Source organism: Drosophila tropicalis, unplaced genomic scaffold (genome assembly GCF_018151085.1).
Source record: "Drosophila tropicalis isolate 14030-0801.00 unplaced genomic scaffold, ASM1815108v1 contig_393, whole genome shotgun sequence".
Lineage (NCBI taxonomy): Eukaryota > Metazoa > Arthropoda > Insecta > Diptera > Drosophilidae > Drosophila > Drosophila tropicalis.
This window is the reverse complement of record NW_027172855.1, coordinates 4,175,278-4,196,651: the sequence shown is the minus strand read 5'-3', so window position 1 is coordinate 4,196,651 and position 21,374 is coordinate 4,175,278. Positions and strand designations below refer to the sequence as shown.

Genomic DNA, 21,374 nt, shown 5'->3' with positions numbered 1-21,374 from the left:
TTAATTGTTTCGCTCATCACTTTCGTGCAGTTTTTACGGCATTTACGTTATAACGTAATTTATTTAGACGTTAGCCAACACTAACGCCGACAAAAATAACAGCTGCTGATGACAACTCAAAATTAAAAACAAAGACCCGCCGCCTCTTTAAATTGCTCTTAACTATATTTCAAATTTAACTGACGAAGAAAAGGACACCCGGGTAAAGATGCGCCCCTGGCGTAATCGTCAGTTCTCAAAAGCGCTTCATCTCATCATTTGGCTGACCACGTTAGTAATTTGTTGGAACATTTTTCGCGCCGGCGATAAACCAAGAAAAGATGAGGACAAGGTTAAACCAACTGAAGTATTATGGTGGTCAAGTGGAATGTCGTGGAGCTATGATGAGATACGAACTTGTGGCGTACACAAATGTCGATTCACCAACAATCGTCAGCGATTGCCTCTAGCGAGGGTGAGTGACTCAAAATCCAAAAACCCCATTCATCTAAACATTTTGAGATAAGAATTTGCTTAAAATAGCAATGCCGGAAGCAACCATTATATTTGCAGTTCATACTGATCCGATCATACTCTTAGGAATCCACTTTAATGTTTTTAATTAAACTTAGCTTGCCTTCGTTCTGCATAGTAATTGTATGTTGTCTGCCCCATATGTTTAGTTTTACTTAATCCAATCCCAAGATGTATTTGCCTAGTCTAGATCAAAAATGAATTACCCTTTTTGATTTTGGAATATATCATTTTCAATTAGTATAATAAAAATGAATTATTAAACGGTTAAAGGTTGATAAAGTATTGGATTAATGTCATAAGAGCAGTGCCGGATTAGCCCTATAGCAGGATTAGCAAATGCTTCGGATCACGCGCATCTCGTTATCAGACAGATATTTAAAGTTGTCTAAACAATGAAAAGTTGATTGAATGTTAATTCATTTATCAAGATCTTAATTTAACCAATTTTGAAAATTCTTAAAACCTCTTTACTTTGCGATTATGAAACTTACAATTAGCTAAATTTTATTCGATTTTCAAAATGCTTTAAAATAAAAAATATTTTAAAAAAACTAAATTTTGAATTCAAACAATTTTTTGAGTATTTCAAAGTGGCATGTCTTTAATTTTAAGTTAAAATAATGTCTTTCAATCTGCATTAAAATTTCAAGAGCTAATTTTTTTTTCAATTCTCGTAAACAATTGTAATTATAATTTATACAACATAACTTTTTGAAATCGGTTAAAAGTTGGGGAAAGAAATATGAAAAAAGGTAGATTAACCAAAATTAAAGTAAAAAATCGGAAGAAATCTTTGCGAATTGTTTTTTTTTACGATTTTCATTGATATTCCAACTTTCACATTAGAAAGTGATCATCTAATTTACAATGTTTAGGAGTATTTGTATTTCGGATTGCCACAAACCCCGCGCTGGCTTAATCCACCACTGCATAATGGGAAGTTTTAAAAAGTTGTGATTTGATCAAATTTATTCACAAAAATCATTTAAAATAAATTTTTGCTATACAATAACAAATAAGACTTATCTCACTTTGTAACAGTTGCCAGAGCCAAAGCAAATCTTAAATAAAATGCATTTTTTAACTGGTTTATTTAATTAAAGTTCTCATTTTCCCTTATTTACAGGCTGTTCTTTTCTATGGCTCAAATATGAAAATGCATGATTTTCCCTTGCCACGTCTACCCCAACACATTTGGGCTTTGCTGCATGAGGAATCACCAAGGAATGTTCCATTTGTGCCATTTAATGAATTCCTAAGACATTTTAATTACACATCGACTTTTAGTCGGCACAGTGATCTTCCCTTGACGACGCAATATCTGCCTAGTGTTAGCGAATTGACCACAATGAAATATTTCACTAATTTTTATACGAAATCACACTATTTCAGTCATGTGATTTTCCTGCAAAGTGACTGTGATACCATGTCCGGACGAGAGGACTATGTAAAGGAACTGATGCATCACATTCGTGTGGATTCTTTTGGCAAATGCTTGCCTAATGTGGATATGCCGGACAGGTAGGGCAAAGAATCCTTTAAAATAATCTATGAATTTAGGGACTACAATTATTTAATAATCTAATGATCCGGACAGCTGCCACAGATTTCATCCCATAATCGGTATATATTTAATTTTGAATTAATTAATCAATTTTGAATATTTTTTTAAAGCCTGCAAGAGGATTATTTAAATCGCATGTATTCCCCTGAACTACTACGCTATTTGACTCGTTATAAATTTATGATTGCCATTGAAAATGGCATTTGTAACGATTATATTACTGAGAAGTTCTGGCGCCCTTTGGTAGCTGGTGTGATACCAATTTACTTTGGTTCTCCCACAATCAAAGTAAGTATATAATGTAATTGAAATACCAATAATCGATAAATCGCTTTTATCTATATACTTAGGATTGGCAACCACAACACAAATCGGCAATTTACGTCAACGATTTTCCCAATGCCGCTGCCCTGGCCGAGTATCTTTTATTTTTGGCCGACAATGAAACGGAATACGATTCCTATCGTCAACACAAACTAAATAGCGCTAACAATATCGACAATAATCGTCTAAAGGAAAATATAGTGACACGCTATTATCAGATTGACGAAACTCAAAAAGAAAGTTCATCGTTATTTCATAAGTTCGAATGTGCCATGTGCCAACGTTTGGCCAGTTCAGAGAAATACAAGTCGGCTAATGTATTGCACTACGAGTGCCCCTTGCCACCAATTCATGCTCCATTGGAAAACAAGGATGGACCACAGAATGCAGAAGATTGGCGCTCCATGATGGAGGTCGGACGATGTCAGGCTCAATTGTTGGATTACTTCTTTCAAGCCAATCGAAGTTTCACACAAGAGCAATTTGAAAAGAAATTAGCTGAATGTTAAATTAAAAAACTGAATCAAATATTCTATAATCTAAGCGATTTTTGAGTCAGATTCCATCAAAATTATAATTGCAAAATTTGAATGTTTATTCTTTGTAATTGTAAATTTCAATATGCAAGATGTTTAACTATGTACATAAATCGAATATTTGCTTTATGAGAAATATTATTAGGTAATATTAGGCTTAATTTTGTAACTTTATAATTTACTTTATACTAATATTCTTTAATTTAAAACAGAGTTTTAAAACGTTTTCACTTTTTTATAATAAGTAAACTTTTGGTGTTCAATCACAATTGAATTGTGAATACTTATCATCGTCCGATGATCTGAACTAGATAACATTTAATAAGCATTAGTTTTTAAACATTAAACAGAGATAACATTTAATAAGCATTAGTTTTTAAAACAAAAATGTTTCCAACAAAATTTATTAAGTGAAGTAATTAGTGATTGCAAAGCATTCCTGTTTTAAATTGAATAACCGTGATTGTTAAGTGAAATGAATATCATTCCATTGTTACACATTTGTCTGTTGCTGTTATAATTAAGGTTATTTAAATATACTTAAAAATACAAAAAAGTTGTTACTTTATGTATGGCAATATTTTAAGTACATTATTTTCATTGCATTGCTGTGATTTAGTCGCAGATTTTTTTCGACTCTTAAACGAAAGTAAATGTGTACTAATTCGTACATAAGAAAGTTATTGTTATAACTAAACATATTTACACAATAGAAAGGGATAATGAATCAAATCCTACTAATTTATATGCTACAATATTGTCTTGTCCTTGTACTTTGTTTGATTAAAACAGGATTATGATTCCAGATTAACATTTTTTATTTAAATTTGTTCAACTTATAATCCAAAGTTAACATTTAAGTATCGTTTACTAGTTATTCAAGGGTCTAGGGACTATTACGAATATTTTTTAAATTTATTTGGTATTCAAATCCTTTTGCGAAACCAAACAGTTTTAAAGCAAAGTTTATCTAATCCCAAAAAAAATGACAACAAGGACCAAAAACCTTCTGTGCCTGTAACCTAATGTAAACAAAAATTATATTTGAAAGCGACTAAAGTGACAAACTGAAATGAATAAAATAAATTGAATACAAATGCAAATATGCTCTCAGTTTTTAGTTTATTCAGTTAGATCTCTACATTTGCCAATGCATCGTGGGCATAACTTCCTTCAATTGACCCATATTAACAATCCACATGCTGCCATTTTTCATCATTTCCATGGCCTTAATCATTTGCATGGCTGCCTCTTCGGGCATTTGGCGTTTGGCACTCTCAATGGCCTCGACCATTGATTCGGAGTGATGCCAGGTTACGTTCTCCCTGAGATTCATCATCATTTCGGTGTTGGTTAGACCCGGACACATGGCCATGAACATGACACCAGTTTTCTGATAGATAAGCTTATCGCCCATGGAGCGTGTGAAGCCAAGGACACCATGTTTGGCTGCAGCATAGACGGCGAATGTTGGAGCCGGTTCCAGTCCATAGACAGAGGACATATTGATCACCATGCCACCCATGCCCATTTGGGTTTTGTCCATATAAGGCATCGCCATCATTGTCATTTGCATCATGCCAGTCTGCAAATGAAAAAGGGGAAAACAAATGTGTAATAGAGATTTATTTAGATGACTTCACCTTTGTGGTTACATACCAAATTCATGCCCATTGTGGTTTCGATATCCTTATCGAGCAGGACATCCTCGCCATTGATTAGGACATCAATGTGGCCCATCATCTGACCCATTTTCTTCATTGTCTGCTCGATGGACAGCTTATTCATGAGATCCATCTGCATGAAGACAACCTTGACGCTGGGATTCTCGGCCTGAAGCTTCTTCATCATTTCCATATTCTCCATGCGATGCATTATGCCCATCATTTTGATCTTGTGCTGCATCAACTGCATCATCATCTGCCATCCAATGCCAGTGAAGCTGCCAGCATAGACCACATTCTTACCCGTCCAGTCGTACATGATTAAGTGTTTCTGTGATTTCTAATATATGAACTCCACGTCTGCGAATTGCAATTTGATAATGAAATGCATCCAACGCCTGCCTTTTATACCCCCAAAAAGTACTCCAGATGTCCATCGCATGCTCTTTGTCATAACAGATAACTGCAAGCTGCTAGATGCAATAACAATACCATAATTCTCCTATCTTTCAGTTCATTTCGGGTTGGTAAAGGTTATACGATTCGCTGATCTCCATTAGCCTGACGACAATACGTCTCGTTTCTATCTGCATTTCAGAGTGGGGGCCCAGCTGTGATCCCCTTGCTTCCAGATAAGAATCGCTGCTTTTTGGGACGATGATGAGGGCGTTGGCTGATTAGTTCATTAATTTGGGACTTGCCACCTGCTAGTGTGGGTTTTTATTGTTAAAGACCTTCTGCTCTCAGGTGTTGAGTGTCTACATCCAGCTAATGCAATTTGAATCGTATGTTTCATCAGAATTATTTTTAAAAACAAAATTATGCAACATTGTATCTACCAGGAAATGTCACTTTGTATTAATCTCCTTTTTTGTTTTCATTGCATGAATCTCGTTAAAATAAAACTTTGGAAATTCTAGAAAATTATTCCAGAAAAGAATTTGTAGATATTAATATTCTTAAATATTTCAACTAATTAAATGAAAAACCAGTCATAAAAGCTTTCCAAAAATTTCGAATTAAACCGTTCATAAACAACGTGACGTGCTTAGTAAGAGGGGGGGTTTGGGTATCGGCATAAAGGTGGACAGGGGTCTATTATTTAATTTGCAGCACGATGAGTAGCTGATCTTAACATCTACAGTCTAGTTTATTCTAAAAATTAGGGTCTGTCAGATTGCACTAAAAGTGGTTGAGTGCAAACGTCTAAATTCCTTTTCATAATTCCGAATATTAAATTTTTGGAGAAAACTCATTAATCAGAAGAATAACCATTTAAAAAAGTTTCTGAAAAAGGATTGAAGCCAGGATTTAACATTTTACGCCACACAAAATGTATGGAAATAAATCTAGGTTGATTTACTTTGACTATTTTACCTAAATTTCTATTCTTCATTTGGGAAAGTCTATATGTGGATTATATTTTACGGTCCTTTAGGTTACATGCAGCAATAAATAATGACACTTGTCATTTCTGATTGCTTTACGAGTTGACAACTTCTTCTATAAAATTAAAATTGAAAAAAGCCTTATAAGAAAATGTGTTTAGTTTTCGGGTTTCTTCCTGAATTCCTGCTAATGAATGTTTTGAAAATCCTATTCCATCACCCATTTATAACACACAATTCAATTCTTTTAGAGATAATCTCCCTGTTGGCTTAACACAGTAAGTACTCAAGTTAGTCGCTGATCTAAGGTAGTGAAAAGGTTTCCTAGTATATACATAAGTATGTATATATTGCTTGTCCATCATCTCATTTGAATGGGCATTTAGTTTAAACATTAAGTAAGTCGATTTTGGTTTTTGTTAAGTTTAGTTTTAGAGTTTTAGAATTGCAATTCATTATAAATTTTATATTCCTCGCTTTAGTTTAGCAGTTGTTTTTGTAAAATATTTTGATTACAACCAAAACTCACAGAAAAAGTTAAGCATCCGCCATGTAGGCTATGCATCTCTTGGTAGCAAGGTTTTCAACTATGCAATAAAGAAAATAGTAATTGGCTTTCTTTTACCTTCAAATGGAAAGCAACTTTACCTAAGAAATATTCAAAATTGAATGTCCTTGGACAATTTTGCTTCAAAGCTTTCAGTTGATTTTTGGTTAACCGCGTTTTTGTTTAAACAAGATTAATCCTAATACTTTTTTTAGCCAGCTGTTAAAATTTTTGAAAGTTAGCTGTTCTTGGTTCGAATCCACGAACAAATTTGAATATTTTATTTGGTTTTATTAATTGTAAAGTAGTTGTAACGGGTCTTTTATGCAAATAATTTATTAACAGAAAATGCTGCTTGATAGACAATCACAGATGTTTTAATCTAGGATATAACTTATTTAAAATCTATTAATTTAAACAATTTCTCAAGTAAATTCCATAACGATGCCAATTAATAAATAATAACACTAAAGTGATGTATTTTCATTTTTTTTTTCGTGGTTTTTGTCACTTTTTTGGCAAGTCAAGTTGTGGTAGAGTGTCATCGGAGCGCCAGCCTCAAGAATAAAGTGAAAAATGCTGTCAGCGGACTAAAAATAAACTGACCAAAGGGATGAGAAGAGGTATAGACAGGCTAACAGCTGCACTTCCACCATCCTCCATTTCATCTGGGGCAGCTGTAGAAATACTGCTAAAATCGGCGGCAGTTGTGGCCTCGACACGATTGTCGGGTGAATAATCGCCACAGGTGGGAAAATTCGCTGGCACGGGAAGCATTTGATCATCATTGCCCACTTTAAAGACCAAGGCCATTCCGATTTCAGCATGGAACTCAATGTGACAATGGAAGAGCCAATAGCCTGGATTGGAGGCCTCGAAGCGTATGATGGTGTAGCCGCCATCTGGAACAGTTACCGTGTCTTTTACAGGGGGATTATCCAAGTTGCGTTTGAGCAAGTTAAACTGATCGAGTTGTTTGATCTGAGGATATTAAGAAAATAAATTATGAAAACCCTTTTCTGAGATTCTCGTTCTTTATGCTCACTTACCATTTCAATAGTAACATTTTCACCCAAACGTTCCAGGCCCACTACTCGAAAAGCATTGCCATGCAAATGGAACGGATGATTGGCATAGTAGGTAAATCCTTCATCAACTATAATCAACTCCACCACGGCGCCCAATGGAACCTGAAGTACATGATGGCATTTACAGAACTCTGTGCGGCAATCGATGCCCTGCTCTGCCAGACTAGTGTCATTGCAGAAATCCGAATCGCTCAAGAGATGCCTGGACGGAAGTAGAGCCGATGATGGGAAATCCAATGTTATATGATTCAATTGCGGGGTGTACAACAGATTCGGCTGGGTCAGATTCATTTGCATGCCGTACAAATCGTGTGAATGAAAGTCTGGGTTATCCTTGGCATAGAAATCATAGTAGACGAAGAATTTGTAATCTACTTCCGGCTGTAATGTATCATCATCGATGCCCGAAACGTGATCATAGATGGGTAAGGCACGCATTTCGGCTGCTGTTTTGGTATCCAGATAGCCGGGTCCACGATTCATAACATTCAGCTCTATACCCTCGGCTTTGTGGGCATAGCTCAACTCCTCGCTTGGCTCCTCATCGGGTGCCCCTTCATAACGTAGAATCGCCACCTGGAAGGCTGAGGTGAAGAGTTCGCTGCAGTCCATTAAGCCTTTTAGACGTATCCAATAGTTGCCCACCTCCTGATTGGCATTCAAAACAAAATCAAAACGTTCCCCGGAATAGGTAACAATGGAACCCACATCCATGGCTTCAATGTCATAGCTATCAGAATTGATGGCCGTTAAATTGTGTTTATCCATGGACAAGACAATGGGACAATTGAGATACTCGGCATTTATTAGCCGAAAACGGTAACGAAAACCGCGTCGCACAGTATAGACTTGATGGGGAACCAGCTCCAGAGGAATTTGATTTAGATTTCCTCGACGTTGACGCGAATGACTGGATGTTGAATTGACCGGATGCAGTCGGGTTGTATTGGCTTTGGCTAAGCGAGCCTGACGCGGTAAATTTTGGACTGCATCCACCTCAGATTTGGGGAAAAGCTGCCTCTGAGCTGGAGCACCTGTTCGCCTTTGATGCTCTTGCTTGGCCTCCGCCCAGATGCGATTGTAATAACGTCCCCTGCCATTGATAAGCAAATTATGCGGCTTATTATCACCACGGGAATGATGATGAAACGCAAATATATTAGCTCCCGCATCGTGTATCCAATCTTGAACGACCATTACATGTTCACTCAAATCGAAATCGTATAGTCCTCCATGGGGCTCCGTTGATTTAGGTTTGCGTATGACCAGGGCACCGAACATTCCATCACCACGCTGCATACCCGTATGTGAGTGCCAGAAATGAGTACCAGAGTTGTCGGCGGGAAAACTATACTGGAAAGTGGCATGTGGAGTTATGGGGCATTGTGTGATATGCGGTGTTCCATCCATATAGGGTGTGCTCTTCTGATGCAAGCCATGCCAGTGTATGCTAGTGCTTTCACCCAGCAAACTATTCTGCACATCCACCACAATTTGATCACCTTCACAGACCTCAATAGCTGGACCAGGCATCATGCGATTCACTACGGTAATGCCTCGTTCCAGGCCATCGCCCATCACACAATGCGGACGTGCACAGTCGGTGAGATTGAGTGGACAATCATAGCAAGCCTTGGAGAAGGTCTGATACCATTCGACGACAAATTTATAATGACAGGTCATGGGCTCCCCATTCACCTGGCACTCGCGTACACAAGGATGTTGCCTATACCATTCCGCTGTCCAAATATCCTCGGATACCTCCTCCTGAAATTCCTCTGCCCGCGCTATAGGAACTGGTCGACAAATGGGACAACAGTTTCGAGTTTCTATATGCGGACACTTTTCGTCTACGGGTGGACAATTCCGCTGATAAGTGTTAATGATTATTTGACCATTCTCAAGTTGTCCGCATTCCAAAAGGGTGCAGTCGGCATCATTGTGCCAGGATTGACCTACACTATAGAGAGTATTGTTGTGCTGGCAATGAGTGCGAACACATTCACCGCAACAGCTTCCAGGAACTTTACGTAGCTCAGATCCCTGAAAAAAATACAAACAAAACTATGTTTTGAGACTTATCAAAGAAACAACTTTAAGCTAGGATGTCAGACTTGGCTTAGAACGTTTAACTTTTATCTATATAGTGCAGATAAACTAGGAACAGCCCATCACCCAACTCAAACTCTATAATTTTTTGCATTATTTCCAAGTCTTATTTGGATTTCGACTTACTAATTTAGAAGAATTAGTATTGCATCTTTGTTTATATATTTTTCCTTTCAGTATAGGATATTCATAGTTGTAAACTATTAACTATGTACATTAAAAAAGAACTTGGATTTATAGACGATAGAGACGATAATTACTGGGACTCAAACCCCGATCTTCGTTGTTCAATTGCCTAATTGAATGGACGACGTAGACAACTCATCTCATCTATTATAGCCACACTTGATAGTTAAAAGAATTAAGTGAAACATATTAGGGTATATTTTTACAGTAAAACATATGATAACTTTACTTTGGCTTAGATTTGTAGGTCATTTGATTTTGTAGTCTACACCGGTAGCTAGGAAAGAGATAAAATAATAACTTGTGTCCGAGTCTCTGGAATTGTATATAGTACAACAAACTAAATAATAATATAACTGCGTGTTGTTTAACGCTAATTTTGATGAATAATGGGATAAAGGCAATATAGAATAAACTTAAGCCAGACACAAGTTAAAAAGTTGTCGAGAATTAACTTGGTGACTCAAGTGGATATCCCGTGAATATTGTAACTAACCAGTCCTCAAATCAAACTGAACGATGAGATAAGCATTAAGCGTGGAAAAGTGAGATCTATTTTAAATAAAACAACACTAAAGAGACATTTTAAAAATGTGTAACTGGAAACTAAATCCAGACTTTTCTAAACACAATCATCGGAGATGTTGTCATTTACTTACCACATCGCAATAGAACTCATTGCAATCCACCTGTGTGACGACTATGTGGGCCTGTGGGGCATCTGTCTCCACACCTGCTGCGCATGTGTACACCAGGCAAGGATCCCGTGCGCCGAACCACACAGCGCCCAACTCTTTGCGATGGGTACTATTCTGGTCCTGGTATAGGCAAAATGTGCTACCTTCTGCTGGTGGTGCAGCTGCAAAAATATATATTTTATTTCATTACTTTTGGTCGATTTTTTTAATAAATTTAATACGTATGTATGTTTTCATTCTGTTTGCTTTGACAACAATAAGCCGAGTGCACATACAATTCGCATGGCCATAAAAACAAAGCAAAAGCAAATACAAATAAAAAGTAATAACAATTCTTTTGTTGTCTGTGGCTGAAGAGCAAAGAAACAGTAAACACAAAAAAACAAACGAAATATTGTCACGCGCTCAAAATTCATAATTTATAATTCATTTAATTAAACTCAGAGTGGCGGGGGTAAAAAAAAATGTGTCTCTAGATTAATTTGTTCGTTCTATGTTAATTTTTTTACTCTTTTTGTTTTGAAGGTGATTGAACTGCAATTACTTGAAATGACAGAAACTGCATGAGGCCATTAAGAAAGATGTTAATGACAAAGTTTGACCATTATTTATAAGGAGTATCAGTCAGCTTTATCAGTCCCTTATTGTTGAACAGCCAGCCACGATCTTACTTTAAATTAGTGGTTTAGTTAGTAGACATACTTGTGAAAGATTTTCCATTATGAAATGTAATGTATTTTATTTCGACCATCTTAAATAGAATTGTAAGTGTATAGACTATTCGCTATAAATAATTTCTTAACTTTTTTGTTTTATTCAACGTGAGTTTTATGACTTTTTATAAGTGAATACTTTTTTTATATGAAAATGTTTCGAACCCGTTTTTAATAGTGTATACTTCAATCACATAGTATTCTTTGTAAAGGCATCGAATGCATTTTAGTCGATTCGAAATTTAATAGATTAAAATTATATGGGATCTTTTGGTTATTGTATATTGTATGTAGAATATAGTTTATACATATGTATATATTTGGGAATTTGGATATATTCCCTTAGTTTTAAGAGTAGACAGAGAAGAGGAGATACATATATTATTAAAGAGCAAAGTTCATTCAGAAGAATTCCATTGACGTAGGTTAAAATGGAATGGAGCCAGCTATAAGTTAAATTTAATTGTTTTTTGATAGGCGATTGTAAACAATGTATCAGTGACTAATCGTTACTTAAAAAGGAGTCCAGAAGTCACTTCAGAAAATCAGAATTCGTTTTCACCTTTAGATGCTTGAACATCTGTCAGCTTTATTACTATTCAAATATGTCGCACATGCCAGCCGTTGAGATGTAAATCAGGTCAGGCGAATTATTAATTGCTGATTTATTTCACCAAGACAGAGAGAGATAGAGAGAGAAAGGCAGAGATAGAGATCCAGAGATCGGGCTCTAGGTAAAACTGGATCCGGTTGCACCTGCACTTTGGATAGGCTCATTCACAAGACATTTAAGGCAAATACTATATAGTATATCGTATTATTTGTTTGTGCAATGCGTAAGCATGATATGAACGTCTTTATGCCATATTATTAGTATTCTTAAGCGACTTCAAGTGTTTGCTCGTAGAAGGCTAATCTTCCCAAAGAAGCCGCCAGTTGGCATAATAGTCATAAAAAAGAAACAAAAACTCAGTCATAATGTGGTCTTAATTTAGTAACAAAAGCAAAGAATGTGATTGCGATCACGTATTCAAGCATACTATATGCAAGATGAATCAGTTAATTAAAAAAAGCTTAAGCTTAGATTTAAGCTCTTAAAGAACACATATTCTATTTAAGATATTAACCAATCAGTTTGTGAATTAATGGCCAATATTTAAAATAATATTCAAAATAATACCATAAGTCAAGTTTAGAATACTGATAATTGAAGGCACTTTGTTATATAGTTATAATAAATTAATAAAATATCACTTAAATTATATAAGTGATCCCTCGATTTACACATACATAGATGGATACATCTCTGATATGAAAGTTAAACAGATTATATGTATACTATGTATAAGCTGTATTAGGTATTAATCAATAGAATCTAAAATGTAAGAAGTCAATGAGTTAAGTTAATTCTTTCAAGCCTTTTGTTGCTTATTTTGATTGGTCATGTGCTGGTAAATTTCTTCATACTGATTAATTAGAGAATTAACTTCTCCTTGATCTAAAATTAACTTCTCCTGCTAGAAAATAGTTTCCTAGTTTCCTTTCTAGTTCAAGTCAGTGCCGGATTAGCCATATATTTTACGTGCTTTTAAAATTTTTAGTCACTAAATTTTGGATTCAATGTTCATTCATTTTCCAAAATTTAGTTTGGAGACAAATATTTAACAAGAATGACAAAAATTGCGATATATTTAATTAGAATAATTTTAGATATTGTATAATAATACAGCAATAAATAGCAAAATATTCCAACAAACCTTAATATTATGAATCTCTGAAAAATTTTCAAAATATTCGAAAAATTAATGTACTTAGGTAAACTAGAATTGGGAAAATGTTTCTTAATCTGTCAAAATCGTGATGTATGATTTTTTTTTTTCAAACATTCGAAGCAAATATCGCTGATATCGATTATGCTGAATTGCGATCTATGTTTCAAAATTCTTAAAAAAAAATATCTTTATAATGTTATAAATTTTGAACATTCGAAAGTGATTTTCTAATACCGATTATTAAACCCAAAAACATATATTTAGTTTATTGGGATTGGCCCTGGTCAGATTCAACGACATTTTCAAAACTTAACACTCATATATTTTTTGTTTTTAATTAAAGAACATTTAATTAATAATCAACATTTAATTCAAAAACCGTGTAAAAGTCGAAACCAGGTTCTGGTGTAAATTTCTCTATATATTGCGTGTTATCGTAGACTTAATAAAATTTATGACTTAGCTGGTTCTACTACAATAGATTGTGAGCTCTTGGGATAATCGCAAAATAATTGGTGGGCTTAGATTTTTGATTTCTTATCATTGGTAAGTAATCTTATGACGTTGAAGGCCGATTACGAAGTAGTTTTCATACTATTATATTCAGGCCTCGCAATAGCACTTAACGTATTTGCAATTAATGTTGAGCTGGCAAAAATATTATTATCGGATCACTGATTGCAGAACCTTATTAAATTCTTGTCAAATGAAATTACAAAATTAAAAATTCAATTAGATATATTCAAATATTTTGTCCCCTTTTGATTCGCAAGTTTCGACTGAAGTTGATGAATCAGATCAATCTTACAAGATTGAATAATTATTAAGAATTTAAAATTTTTCATGTTTTCTAGCTTATGGACAAATAATTAATGGATTTAAAAGGTCACATCTAATGAAATAACTGTTTAACAAACAAAATGAAATAGCGCAAAGAAAAAAAGTTAATGTTAACTATTCGAATAGTTAGCCTTGAAGAGTTAAAAAAGATGAGTATCTATAAGATTCACCTTTGTATATATGTATGTATATAATGATGAACTGTAAAGCATTTTGTTTTCAATTTTTCAACAGATTATGATTCTGCATTATTTATGTATGTGACGAAACATCAAATCAATACATTTAGAATTTGAATGAAAAATGGTTTTCTGTGAACACATGTGCCTCTGGAGTTCATCCTCTTACTGAGCTGCTGTCGGTCGTTTTTATTTGCCATATTCTTACTAAATGAAGTACGTTTGCTATGACTAGAGACTTGCAATATTTGTCATAGGTGTCTATATCTTCAATTATTTGAAAAATTGATAGGCATGTTAAAATTAATGTGTAACAAATAATTCTCGTATAAAAAGCTGTATCCTTCAATTTTCTAATTTATTAAGTTTTTAAAATACTTGCAATTATATATTTTATATGTTAGCTATATAAAATCTAAGATTGTTTATAAAGTACATTATTTGTTGCGCTTTCTCGAGTCATTTCAAGTATTCGAATATAGTTAGGGTATTTAAAATGCCAATATCTTATGGTCTATGTCAGAAGGTTATCATTGGTTAATGTTTGTTTGCTTTTGTCTAACGTCAGCAGCTGTTTGGCATATAAATTACATATACGAGTATGCGATTTTTACATCCACTCCGTTAGGGCCATTTCAAGCATTAACGGCGCAAAGCATTTATTGACTACTCTTTTCTCGTGGTTGGTGGCTGTCTGGCTGGCTCGTTATGGCCATTATTATGATTGCTGTTGCCTTTGGTTTTGCTTTTGGTTTTTGTGTGTTTTGTTTTTAGCATTTATTGTTAAGTACTTGCGCAAAAACCAGAAAAAAGCGAGAAGCAAGATGTGTACGAGCATTTGCCAATAATTGTTTACAATGTTTAAATATTATTTTTATGCTAATGAAGACGATTTATATTGGCCAAGGCCATCTTCCACAAAGAGTGTGAATTATTTTCTAATTGTATTCCTAGGCGAAGAAACTATAACACCTTATGGACTAGGCAATACCCAGTGAAAGAATAAGTTATCAGTTGGATGAGAGTAGCGACACATAATTAACTCTGATGACAAAGTTAAGGTTATAATGCCAGAGACTATGTGGAAAAATTTAGTACTAATCTTTATCTTCTTTAATATAATATAATAAAGCCTTTTAAAGTTTTTTATTTTAAATCAAAAAATCAAAACAAGTTTTTCAGTTTTCTAATTTGCTGACGTGGTAAACATTTTCCATGTAACACTTTAATTATTTATAACTATTTATATATATTTGTAGACTTAATAGAACTATGAACCAATTTATACAATAACTTTTACTGTTACTTGATATCAAATTACAATTAAAGGGTATTAAAACTCACCCGTTGCGGCATTTACAGTTTTGAGACCATTGTTAAGACTCACAAACTGTGGTATCAGCATTATTAACATGACTGTTAAGCCTCTGTTAAGCTGCATGTTGCTTCTCAAAGCCAACTTTAGTTTTGTTTGTTTGTCGCTCATTTTGTCATAATTATGGTTTACGTTTTATTTAATTTGCGGTTATTGGTTGTTGTAATTATTTTTTTTCCTAATGTTGTTGTTGTTGTTGTTGCTGATGCTGTTGTTTCTAGTTTTGTGTTGGGGTCGCAAAAATATTATATTAACACAGTCATCAGAGGGATCCAAACAAGCAACCAAAAAAAAAAAAACTCGAATTTTTTCCTCCTCTATAATTGCCGGTTATTTGTTGTGGTCGTTATATTCGGTTTTTGGCTATATTGGATTGTTATGCGGAAGTTTTTGTTGACTTTGTGGCTTCTAATTGGCTGCAAATGAGGAAAAAGTGATGATATATGAAATATATATGGACAATTGTTCAAATTATAATCAATATTTAATGGGTGTTTATCGAGGTTTAGTGTTAATACAATATTTCAAATCAGAAGCATGGACTGGACATTATCCAGAGGATTTAAACAAGAAGAGGAAGCATAAAAACCTCAATTATAACTGAGGTGGGAAAAGTATTTTGAATGAAATTTTAACTAAAACATGACTAAGAGTTTAAGAAATGTAAAATAATATGAACAAAATTTATTAAAATTAAAGAAAATTTTTAAGAAAATAAACAAAAACAATAATTGGTAATTGGATATCAAAATGGTTTAAAATATTACTTAAATGTGTTTTTTGGATTCAAAATTATTGAATATATTATAATTTAAGACTTCCTTAAGACTTTCTTAAAATCTTTCATATACATATAATAACAATGCAAAGGTTATCTGGATAGAATTTGTTTTGCTGGAATAAGACCATTGAGATATGTAGATAATATAGAAAGATCTGCTCAAATTAATACTGTTTACATTGGCCTATATAGGCCACAATCTATCAGTTTAATTAAAAATGTTTACGAGGTATGGTTAAGGTACACTTTTTTTCTCGTAAATAAGTTTGCTATTGACCCAAAATAAGGCAAGAATTCATGTCCCTTAAGACGAACTATTCTATATGGCATACATATGTATGTATGTATGTGTGTATTTGTAGATAGAATGTATGTATGTTTGTATATACATATATACACATTCTGTATATTAAGTTAAGTATGATTTACGGTTGACTGTAAATATCACTCATACGCTCACTGTTGCTATTAGCCAGATGCCAGGGCCTATCAGCACATGGCCAAGTCAGCAGACGAGGCTCAACTCACACACACACACAGATACAGAGAAAGAGAGAGAAACAAAGCACGTACAAATTTAATTAATTAGCACGCTGTTCCTTTAACAAACACACATACATATACACCCACAGCACACATACACACACACGCACAGCCTCTGACTCACGTTCGCTAAAGGGGACGGACGTTCATAAGCCAAATGTCCAGCCTGGCTGAAGATGGCCATGAAGTGAAGGAAGAAGCAGATGAAAACCAAACTCCAAGGAGCTTGCGTTTACACACACACACACACACACACACAGACACACAACGCATATAAAGAAAATTGCGCATAAATTATGAAAAGCAAAAGCAAAAAAAAAAACAAGATAAATAAATAAATAAAGAGAAGTAAAGCGAGCAAAAACATCAAATTTGAGTAAAGCATTTTTCATATGAAAAAGTTCTTTGGCCCCGGCCTATTATACATTAAACCAACTTGCTAGTTTGATTTGAGTTTGTAAAAATCTAAAACTAGTTTGATTGTTGATTCCTAAAGAGGACGTGGATAATAATTTATTTTGTTATGGTGATAAATCAAATATGAACAGTTTGCCAATAATAATATAATTGATCTTGGCTACCAAAGAAAAAATTAGTTTTTAACATAGAACATAAATATAATTATGTGTATACCCCAAAAAAGATGATTAATCTATGGCAAAGCATTTTCTTTTCATTTATTGAGATAATATTCCTTAAACTTTGAAGAATTTTGAGTTTCCGTGTTCGTTAGTCCAGAATCCTTTCCTCATCGAGGGTGGGTTTGCCGCCTATGGTGGGCCTCGATATTCTTAAAGTGTGTAAAATTAGTAAGTGTATACAAAAATTGCCCTTTCGTAAACCAAAAGCTTCTTCTTTGCTCTGTATGTGTGAGTTGTCCGTGTGTGTGTGTGTTTTTTTTATGTTGTTTGGGCAACACTTAAAGCGCCTTAAAGATTTATGCCACAACCTTGAAGGACTCGGTCCTTAGGTACTACCGTTAATTAGGAATTAAGTGACCTGGGTCTTACTTATTTAAAAACATGCAAAATTCAATAATAAGCAAAGAAGTAGAAGAAGTTGCTGTTGGCACTTATTAATTTGGCAGATGATTTAATTTTCAGCCGGAACTGCTAAAATTCGATAATTAATTTCGCAAAATCACTTTATCTCAATTAAGATCTGAGCAAAGCTCAAGACCTAAGGAATGCGATGACTATGGCTAACTGAGCATGACGATTACATGTCGTCAACTGTTTATTAATTTCGATTTACAATCACTTTTAATTAACATGTATCTACAGTATTTTCAACCCAGTCACGTGGCCAGACAATAAGTAGACAACTAGGCTAAAGAAATCCCCAATCAAAAAAGATTTAAGCAACTAACAAAAAAATCCCTGTAAATGAACACCCTTTTTTCTGAGTGATACTCTTTAGTCATAGACAGTGGAAGGGTATATTAAGTGGATGAATATGGATTGTAAGGCATACTTAGGAGGTATTTTTACGGTCGGACCACATAAATATAATCTACGGGTAATCCCATTCTTAAGGTAAAAACCATGAATATTCATTTCATCGTTCCAATTGACTGACCAGACTAGTCAAAATATAAGCTCCCATCATTTACATATTAATTTGTGGGAAATTGGAACAATCCATAATGAATCATTTTAATTGTTTTCGTCATTTTTGTCGAGTATCGACACTTGAGATAATCTCTCTCTCGCTTTAGATGTCTATCTGAAGTGCTACCACTTGGCTCTAGAAGTACTTGCTGGTCTTATATGTTGTGGAAAATTTTTTGGTAACATAAATTAAAAAACCATATTAACTAAATCAAGTCCAAACGATTTTATTGCTTTTGTTGGTTTTTGTTTTTGGATTTGTAATGCAAATTATGACTTTTCCAATCGTTTAACGATCAGAGAGTGGAAAAAAAATGTCTTCTATTTTACTACTGAGTAACTAATTTCTTTTTAGTTTTATTTTTGATTGTTCAGTTGTTATGCAAAGTTCCGTTATATGTTGCATAATATTTTCACATTTTTACATACAATTATGAAAGTTTTGTGAATCTATTTGATTTATTTGTTTGTCCGCATTGTTATCATTTGTAGTTGATCATTATTGCAATTAATTTCGATATGTGGTTTGACCGCATTTTATGCGGAATTTCTCGGAATTTTTTCGGTTGTATGTTATTTTTTTTTTTTTTTTTTTGACTTGTTGAGGTAGGTAGAAAAATAAAAAGCAACAGTGAAGAAGATGATGGAATGGCAAAGATGTTAAGCTGCTTAAACAGGTGAAAATGAGGTGGCCATGCCGATTGCTTGTCCATCTGTCAATTTGTATCTTTATTAAGTACTCTAGCCAAAAGTTATAATGAATTCGTTGAAAAGTTGGTAACACACGATGAGATAAAGACATTAATTCTTGCTCAGTTTGGAAATAGAAACAATAATGATTGGATAAATAACAAAAAAAATTGAATTCTTGTAATAAAAATTTGTTTAAAAACATTGCTAACTAATCTCTCTCTCTCTCTACTTTCGTCTACAAACAAATCAACAGCGATTATCTTTAATCTGAAAGATAATTAAGCATCTTTCGAACTAGAGTATATAATAGTCCACATGGGTCCCAGTCCGGCCCTCTTTTTTTCTTACATGTGATCTGTTGGGGATTCCCTCAAATTAGTTGGTAACATCCTGTTTTTAATACTTGTTGTTGGGTATTCCCTCTACTATTTTTGATGTGTATGTTCTTGTTCGGCTCAAGACTTGATTGTGGCTAGTCACTGGAGTGGCTAAAGGCTAAAAATAGTTTTCAAAACGAACAACAAAAAACCAAAAATGCTACGTGCCTCCATGCATTTAACAATAATAATAATAAAGCTGGATTTTCTTGTTTGTTTGTTCGTTTGCGTGCCGCAATTTGTTTATGTTGATTGAAACAAATTGAACTTTGATTTATGCTTTTTATGAGTTATTATGGCGCCATCATAAGAAAAAAATGTTTGGTTGTTTGAAGGTTTTTTTTCTTTCTGTTTGCCAAGCTTTGTTTCAATTGAGATGCAGATTGGGGAATATTTTGTAAATACTAATGAGGGCAATTCATTGTCGTAGATTAAAAACTGATATAAAGTGAAAAATTATGTATTGGTTGGGTTTTTCAATGTCAAGGACGTGACCATAGACAAGACCCTAAAGAGTTTAAATTTTTATCAATAGACGATCAAAGTGTTAATTGGCAAATGCAACTGGAATTATATTTATCATTATAATGATGACAAACATTTTGAAGATGAAGAAGAGTAGTTTTTCTGAATTATCTCTGTTATTTATATTGAACTGTTATTTATGTTTATTGGTTTTATACACCTATTAAATACAAATGCTAAAAGGGGTTTGCTTCCTCTTCAATGATTTACGATTTAAGTGCTCATTTGTCTACATTAAGTCAGCAACTTATTTCTGGAATCATTAAAAAAATTTAACACAGTTTAGTTGAGAACAAACAAGGCATGATTAGAAAAGTTGATTTAGTCGATTCTGCCTAGATACTAATTTTTTGTCCTCTGTATCATTATGCCCACATAAATCCTTATCACAGCAAGGAATACCTTTGAACCAAATACATTCTATCAGTGATACTTTTTCTTAAGAACTCATTCAAAAATCAAGTTGTTCTTGCGTTTTGTAGGCATGCAATTAAGCCATTCACTGAACCATAAAAAATCAAGGTTAACAATGAAAGTTAGTTTCGTTAAATGCGCTTTCAAATAGTTTTCTTCCTTCTTTTAAGTCCTTATTAGATTAGAAATACTTTGCAAATATTCAAAATGATTTATTTTCTTATTTACCCGATTGCAGAAGCAAAAATACCTATTACACAAGTCTTTATTTCACAAAATCACGTTGATTTCTTTTAACGTTTTTTTTCTCTCTCCTTTTTGTATTAGTTAATGTGTATATGGTCAATTGTTTATAAAATGTTTATGGACCGCAATTAAGAAACAAATGCTTTGCTCTCTGTTTTCGTCTCTCTTTCTGCTCGGTTCACTGGATCCCAGCACATTAAAACGACTTATCACTTATGATATCTGGCGCGAGTAATTTTATTGCATTTTAGATTAAATTGAGGAGTTAATCAGACCAAAAACAACAAAAAATCTAATGAAGAAAAGCACAAAACGAAGTGCAAAGTAGTTCTTAATGAACTAGCCCTTTTACAGTTTTATAAGCACTGACCTTTGAGGTGGGCAAGGACTTTCGGTCTCTAATTCTTAATCAATTGACGGAGTGACTGCTGCTACTGATGCTCTCCCGACGAAGTTTTAACCGCAACTAACTTAGGTTGAATGCAACAAAGGCGCTTTTGAAGATCAAGGCATTAATATTATTATATTTTTTAGCCCAGTTTATTAACAACAAAACGACGACCACAACCACGACGACGACAACGACAACGACAACGGCCCTCGGGTTAACTGATAACAGTACAAGCACTAACCATAGAACACATAGATGGGACAAACTCATGTTTTTTTGATTGCAAACGCTAGCC

General features: G+C 34.0%; 3 protein-coding genes across 4 annotated transcripts; 1 reads left to right on the top strand and 2 right to left on the bottom strand.

Moving 5' to 3' along the window:
- Positions 1 to 75: 75 nt before the first annotated feature.
- Positions 76 to 2,981, top strand: FucTB (alpha-(1,3)-fucosyltransferase 10). 2 transcript variants are annotated; one of them, XM_068284571.1, is made up of 4 exons: positions 76 to 454; positions 1,643 to 2,037; positions 2,191 to 2,368; positions 2,431 to 2,981. In XM_068284571.1, exons 1-4 carry the CDS (start codon positions 209 to 211, stop codon positions 2,911 to 2,913), a joined length of 1,302 nt encoding a protein of 433 aa, XP_068140672.1. In that variant the 5' UTR covers positions 76 to 208; the 3' UTR covers positions 2,914 to 2,981. The 2 variants fall into 2 exon arrangements, with proteins under 2 accessions (XP_068140672.1, XP_068140673.1); XM_068284572.1 differs by lacking the exon at positions 76 to 454 and having other exon boundaries at positions 1,709 to 1,846; positions 1,909 to 2,037.
- A 1,097-nt stretch (positions 2,982 to 4,078) lies between these two features.
- On the bottom strand, positions 4,079 to 4,950 carry Fbp2 (Fat body protein 2). The gene is made up of 2 exons (XM_068284702.1): positions 4,600 to 4,950; positions 4,079 to 4,525 (listed from the first exon to the last, which is right to left on the bottom strand). Exons 1-2 carry the CDS (start codon positions 4,921 to 4,923, stop codon positions 4,079 to 4,081), a joined length of 771 nt encoding a protein of 256 aa, XP_068140803.1. The 5' UTR covers positions 4,924 to 4,950.
- Positions 4,951 to 6,859: 1,909 nt separating this feature from the next.
- Mco1 (Multicopper oxidase 1) lies at positions 6,860 to 21,174 on the bottom strand. The gene is made up of 5 exons (XM_068284760.1): positions 21,059 to 21,174; positions 15,469 to 15,915; positions 10,582 to 10,781; positions 7,589 to 9,670; positions 6,860 to 7,520 (listed from the first exon to the last, which is right to left on the bottom strand). Exons 2-5 carry the CDS (start codon positions 15,608 to 15,610, stop codon positions 7,122 to 7,124), a joined length of 2,823 nt encoding a protein of 940 aa, XP_068140861.1. The 5' UTR covers positions 15,611 to 15,915; positions 21,059 to 21,174; the 3' UTR covers positions 6,860 to 7,121.
- Between the last annotated feature and the right edge of the window lie 200 nt (positions 21,175 to 21,374).